General features: G+C 37.3%; 1 protein-coding gene across 1 annotated transcript; it reads left to right on the top strand.

Annotated features, from left to right (window-relative positions):
- The first annotated feature begins 1,075 nt into the window (after positions 1-1,075).
- LOC117615373 (disease resistance protein RPV1-like) lies at positions 1,076-5,821 on the top strand. Its single transcript, XM_034344445.1, has 5 exons — positions 1,076-1,759; positions 2,036-3,137; positions 3,322-3,669; positions 3,782-4,936; positions 5,076-5,821. The coding sequence occupies exons 1-5, from the start codon at positions 1,272-1,274 to the stop codon at positions 5,523-5,525; spliced, it is 3,543 nt and encodes a 1,180-aa protein (XP_034200336.1). The 5' UTR covers positions 1,076-1,271; the 3' UTR covers positions 5,526-5,821.
- Positions 5,822-6,655: the final 834 nt, after the last annotated feature.

Raw genomic sequence — 6,655 nt, 5'->3', positions numbered from 1 at the left:
CCAAAAAGTGAATTAACCATCCCAATTTTAATACTTTATAAAAACTCGTATATGTTTTCTTCCATTACTTTTATACCTATTTTTCTTTATGAACTTGCATAAGGTATTTATATACATATATACCAAAAGCTAGTCGTCCCCTTTTTCTCCTCCATTCCATTCCCCTTTATTTTTCTTTTTCCCCCCCTCCCTTTCTCTCTCCTCTTCCCTGCAACTTCCTCGCCTTTTCATGATACAAAGCAAAGAGAAAGCTTTTGAATTTGCTCACCCGTTGTGGGCAACATTCCTAGAAAACCCAAGAAGTCCTGTTGTGGGCTCTCCACCATGTGAAAACGCATCATACATACAGGAGAAAAATTATCATTGTAGATTGTTGTGGTCATCCCAGTTTCATTCAATCTCTTCAAAACAGCATCCACACTTCTTTTGAGAGAGTGAGACTTTTCAGCAAAAGGAGAAAACATCCTAGAGACTAAAGAGCACTCCACCGAAAGCATGCCTTCTAGGTCCCATTTGGTTAATGGGAAATGAGACTTGAGGATGAGAAATCAATTATTTTCCCATGTTTGGTATGTCCAGGAATGAGAAATCGTTGCCTGATCAATGGGAAAACAAGGGGGAAAGTAAAGTTATCCTCCCAACTTGAGTTTTGTTTTCCTGTCTCATGGGAAAGTTTGGGAAAATGAGCTAATATTAAATAAATATTTTTCAGAACTATTTTGTCCTCATTAACAATTTAGAATTACAACATATCATTAAAATACATTCTTTTTTAATTTAATTTAATATAGGTATAATTGAAAATTTATACAAACTTTGTTTTCCATTCCTATTCAAAACAAACATGGAAAATGAAATAAAGTGATATCTCTTGGTTACTTTCCTAGCATTACCAGACGTGGGAAATGAATCTTCCATTTCTAATCTCTTGGGAAATGACATGAGAAATGATTTCCCCTCAAATTTGTTCCGTGAATCAAACGGGACCTAGAATAATATAAAATTAGCTACAGGTGGCAATAAAGAAAACTTGGTTTCACTTTCAACAAGCATTGACAGGTTGTGTCAAGGAAGTTGTGGGCTCTTCATCACGTGAAAACACGTCAATAACTAAAGACCGGAAGTTTCAGCGACACTTGCTCACCATTTCATGAATTCACGTTGCTTTTTAAATTTGCTCACATCCAAACTCTTCAAGTAAAGAAGACTCATATTTGGCTTAGCAAATCCAAAGAGAGAAGCAAACACTGAAACAATCATCTTTGGCTTCGATGGCCAACCAAGGAGCCTCTTCTTCTTCTGCCCCTTTCACCAAGTCATGGAAATACCATGTCTTTCTGAGCTTCAGAGGTTTTGACACTCGCTCAAATTTCACAAGCCATTTGTATAGTGCTTTGCGTCGAGAAGGAATTAACACCTTCATGGATGATGATGAGCTCAGAAGAGGAGAAGAAATATCAAACGCACTGCTCACAGCAATTGAAGACTCAAAGATTTCTGTGGTTGTGTTCTCCGAAAACTATGCCTCCTCAAAGTGGTGCTTGGATGAGCTTGTTAAGATTCTTGATTGCAAAGAATCAAATCAACAATTGGTCATCCCAGTTTTTTACAAGGTGAATCCATCAGATGTACGGAATCATAGAGGAAGTTTCGGGGATGCACTGGCTAACATGGACTGCAATAACGTGGAGAAGGTCAACAGATGGAAGGAAGCACTTTCACAAGCAGGGAAATTGGCGGGGTTCACTCTGTCCGATGAGTAAATTTCCAACCCCCTTCTCTTTTCGTTTCTTTTTTATTTTATTTTTCCTATAACTAATTCATTAGGTTTAATGTATGAGTTGATCGATCATCTTTTGAGAAAATAAATTATAAGATGTGACGAAAAAAGAAAATAAATTCTAAGAGTTAATTTATACATTTTGTGTGTATTACGTTCCTATGCTCAAGGCCAAAGGAAGGCCTTTTTAAATGACTTTTTATAGAAAAATGCCATGTGACTAAATGTTTCATATATATGCTTTTAAATTTGCAGATATAGATCTGAAGCTGAACTAATTCATAAAATTGTTCAAGACATTTCACAGCAAGTAATAGACCGTACATATTTATATGTGACAGAGTATCCAGTTAGAATGTGCCATCCTGTAGAAAATATACTTAAGCTTTTAGATTTGGGGGAAAAAGACGTCCGTATGGCAGGGTTATGGGGAACTGGTGGAATTGGCAAGACCACAATTGCTAAAGCTGTTTATAATTCAATTGCCCATGAATTTGAAGGTTTTTGTTTTTTGGAAAGCGTTAGAGAATGTTCAATGTCGCATGGAGGTTTAGCCAAACTGCAAAAGACTCTTCTTTTTGAGATTCTAGGGGGGAAAAAATTGAAGGTGACCAATGTTGATAAGGGAGTCACTATGATAAAGGAATGGTTGAGGGGTAGAAAGGTTCTCTTGGTTCTTGACGACGTGGATGACATGGAACAGTTACACAAGTTAGTTGGGGCATGTGATTGGTTTGGTGTAGGCAGTAGAATTATCATAACAACAAGAGATAAGCAACTGTTAACTGCTCATCATGTTAATTTAATACATGAGGTCAAGATTTTAGATGATCCTGAAGCTCTTGAGCTCTTCTGTTGGCATGCCTTCAAAAGAAGTGAGCCTCCTTTGGGTGATTATGTGAAACTTGCAGAACGTGCAATACGCTATGCTCAAGGCCTTCCTTTGGCCTTGAAAGTTCTCGGTTCTTGTCTATGTGGTGGAAGTACAGATAAATGGGAAGCTGCATTGAATGGTTTCAAAAGCACGAAAATTCAGGACGTTCTCAAAATAAGTTACGATGCCTTGGATGATGACGGGGTAAAGGAGGTTTTCCTTGACATTGCATGTTTCTTTAAGGGTAGAAATAAAAAGCGTGTGACAGAATTACTTGTAGCTTGTGGCCTCAACGCTGGGTATGGCATTGAAGTGCTCATAGAAAAGGCACTCATAAGTGTTAAATTAGATTATATTGAGATGCATGACTTACTAGAAGAGATGGGTAAGGACATAGTTGAGCAAGAGTCGCCCACTGAAGCCGGAGGTCGTAGCAGATTGTGGTCTCATGAAAATATCGAGCATGTTCTGGCGAATAATACAGTAAGTAAATTAAATTATACATGTGAGTGTGTAATGTTTTATTCAATTCAATAACTTACATCTTGTGTGTTAAGTATAACAATTATTATTATTTTAATCTTGAAGAAAAATAGAATTTGAAACTCTTGCATTTTTGTAATATATACTTTGTAACAATAGTACATTTTTCCTTTTTTTTTTTTAGGGAACAAATCAAATCACACGCATTGTGTTAAATTTTCCCAAGCGAGATGATGAGAGACGCTTCATGTTAAATTTCCTCGACGGAGATGATGAGAGACAGTTAAATTTCCACAACCCATATGAGATTTGCTTGAATGCTGATAGTTTCTCGAAGATGAAAAATCTTAAAATTTTCATAATCTATAATGCATGCATTTCTGGTGATATTGACTATCTCCCAAACTCGTTAAGAGTGCTTGATTGGTGTGGATGTCCGTTCCAATCTTTTCCCCCCAGTTTTCGTCCAAAGCAACTGGTTGTGCTCAATATGCTTTGTAACCGCATCAAACAACTAGGGGAGGGATTGAAGGTACTTGAAACTCTCTCTCATCCCTTAATATTTTTAAGAGGTCTCATTTATTAACTGATGTAAGTTTCTTTAATGCTATCCATTTGATTTTTATTATTTTTTAATTTTACAGCATTTCACAAAGTTGACATCTCTGAATTTCACGGGATCTTTATTCCTAACTGAAATCCCCGACCTATCCAGCAGCCAAAACTTAAGGTCCTTGAATGCGAATGGTTGTACAAGTTTAGTCAAGGTTCATCCATCTGTTGGATATCTGGATAGACTTGAAGTATTGTCTTTTTGTCACTGCCATAAACTCAGGAAGTTTCCAAATAAAGTTAGGTTGAAATCTCTGAAAAAATTTCATCTTTTCGGTTGCAAAAAGTTGAAGAGTTTCCCAGAAATTGTGGACAAAATGGAATCCTTAAATGAATTGCACCTTGGGGTAACTGGTATTAGAGAGTTGCCTGCATCAATTGGACATCTCATTGGGCTAGAACAGTTGTGCTTGTCTTATAGTGATATACAAGAGTTGCCTGCATCAATTGGACATCTCATTCGGCTGCAAGTATTGGGTTTATGTGGAAGTGCTATAAAAGAGTTGCCTTCATCCGTTGGAAATCTCACTGCCCTGAAAAGTTTAGAGTTAAGTGAAAGTGCTATAGAAGAGTTGCCTTCATCAATTGGAAATCTCACTAAGCTTTTTCGTTTAGATTTATGCAAATGTGAAAACCTTGCAAATCTTCCACAAAGTATTTATGAGTTGCAAAATCTGCTGCATATTAATCTCGATGGATGCCCAAAACTTGTCACACTTCCAAATAACTTGATCTCTGAAGTTTTATCGAGTGCAGAATCACTTCCTTTGAAGGTTCGAACTAAAGCATACATTTCATACGGTAGCTGCTCGTTGGATTTTAAAGAGTGCAATGTATCAGACATTGATTCCTTGGAGAATTTTTGTTGGTGGTCCAACTTACGGAAAATTAACCTATCCCAAAGCAATTTTGTCAGACTTCCTGTGTGCATTAGCAAATGTGTCAACTTGCGGGAGCTTTATTTGAGTGGTTGCAAGAAGCTTGTAGAAATTCTAGGAGAACTTCCAGCGTCTATAGAAAGGATCAGTATGGCTGATTGCATATCACTGGAAAGATTTTCAACATTATCAAAGATACTGGAAGACCGAGACATGCAACTGATTAAATTCATGAACTTGTCTAATTGTCTTGGGCTATGTGATAATTTAGGGTTGGACGTTTCAAATATGGCAAAATTATTTAATGAGGTGACGTATTTATTTTTTTTATTTATTTTATATAATTAATATGAATATATTACATGTATTGTTAATACTATAGTATGTGCGCTACACGCACAACTAATTAATAATATATATGACTATGTTGTGTTGTGTTGTTTTACAGGGGAAGAGGAGCAAGGAGATTGAGGTTAAACTATCTGGCAATGAAGTTCCGGAGTGGTTCACTTTTCGCAATTACTTTAATGACCACGTTAGGGACTATGATGATGATGGTTGTACGAATTACAGTTACGAACTTCCTATTGAAATTCCTCGGACTTCCGCATTGGAGAACACAGAATTAGTTTTGTGTGCTGTTTGGGAAATTACGGAATCATTTGTTGACATTTGTTTTCTTCGATTTTATATGTCGAATTATTTTCAACAAGGTGATTGGCATATATCTCAAGGAGAGACACGGGCAGGTAATGCGTGGCTGAAATGTGTTCCATTAATGTTAAATGATGAATCAACGCCGCCTATTTTTCGAGTTGTTGTTTACGGCGGTGGGTTGCGCATCAAAAGCATTGGGGCCCACCTGGCTCATATCAGTATGGATGGCAACCATAATTGATGAAAATGAATTAGAATAGATGATGATGGTGATGAAGTTGGACCCAGAAAGAGAACAAAGATATGACCTCTGCATTTCAAAGTGAGTTCGCATCACTTTATTTTATTTTATTTTATATTATTAGCCTTCCTTTCAGCACAAAACTGATAATGAGTTGTATTATTGTTTACCATTTAGTGTGTTTCAATCGTAGAAGAATTCTAAGTTAAGTACGTGCTGTATTGTTGTTTACTCTCTTAGGTGTTCATGTTGAAAACTTACTTTGAATCTAATGCCACCAGTTTATTGTAAATTTGAAAGAATGCGAGAGTGCTTTTTTTTTTTTTTTTGGGTTCAGTTGGCATGTGATCTTACATGACTGATATAACTGAGTTAGTGTATGAGTAGGTTGTTTGCCCACGCCTTATTTGTTTTTATCTTACAGATCTTTTTTTCTTTTTTTGGGTCAGAAGTGAATTTCATTAAAAACCCACAAAGAGCATAACAATACACAAAAGTGAGATCCAACCACTGAGCTCATCAACAGAGTGAAAATAACAGAGGCCCAAATAAAGTGCAAAAGAACCAACAAGTTAAAAACCTAGAAGGCATTAAGCCCACACAAGCCCATACAAGGGCAAGAAAGTTAACAAACCCTAACCAAAATTCAACAGAGCCGCCTCCGCCATCGCCTGAGACGACATCATCAAGACAAGTTGAAGAGAAGAGCTGCCACACCCAAGGGGCACAAAGCGAACAAATCGCACAACCAACAAATCCACCCAAATACCTTATAATCCCACATATTACAAAGACACACACAAGAAAAAAGAAGTCAGCCCCAAAAAAATCATCACCTCCCAAATCAAACTTGGCAAAGCACCAGAACAAACACAAAAACCAAACAAACATCAACATAGTAGAAGGAGATGGTGCAGACACCCGAGAAAGAGCAAAAGCTTGAACTCTACACATCTTCAGAGTTGTGCGCGGGAAACCGCATTTTCGGCTAGCCAAAGCTGCCACAAGGTGAAGCCAGATCAAAAGGGAGGAAACTTTTGGTGGGAAGGACCAAGACCATAGAGAAGGGATTTGAATGGAGTGTGTGAGGGAGATAAGAGGAAATGGATGGAGGGACTATAAGTGAGTCA

The sequence above is a fragment of the Prunus dulcis genome, chromosome 1, assembly GCF_902201215.1.
Source record: "Prunus dulcis chromosome 1, ALMONDv2, whole genome shotgun sequence".
NCBI classification, from domain to species: domain Eukaryota; kingdom Viridiplantae; phylum Streptophyta; class Magnoliopsida; order Rosales; family Rosaceae; genus Prunus; species Prunus dulcis.
Note: the sequence above shows the minus strand (reverse complement) of the source record. Positions and strands in the feature narration are given on the sequence as shown.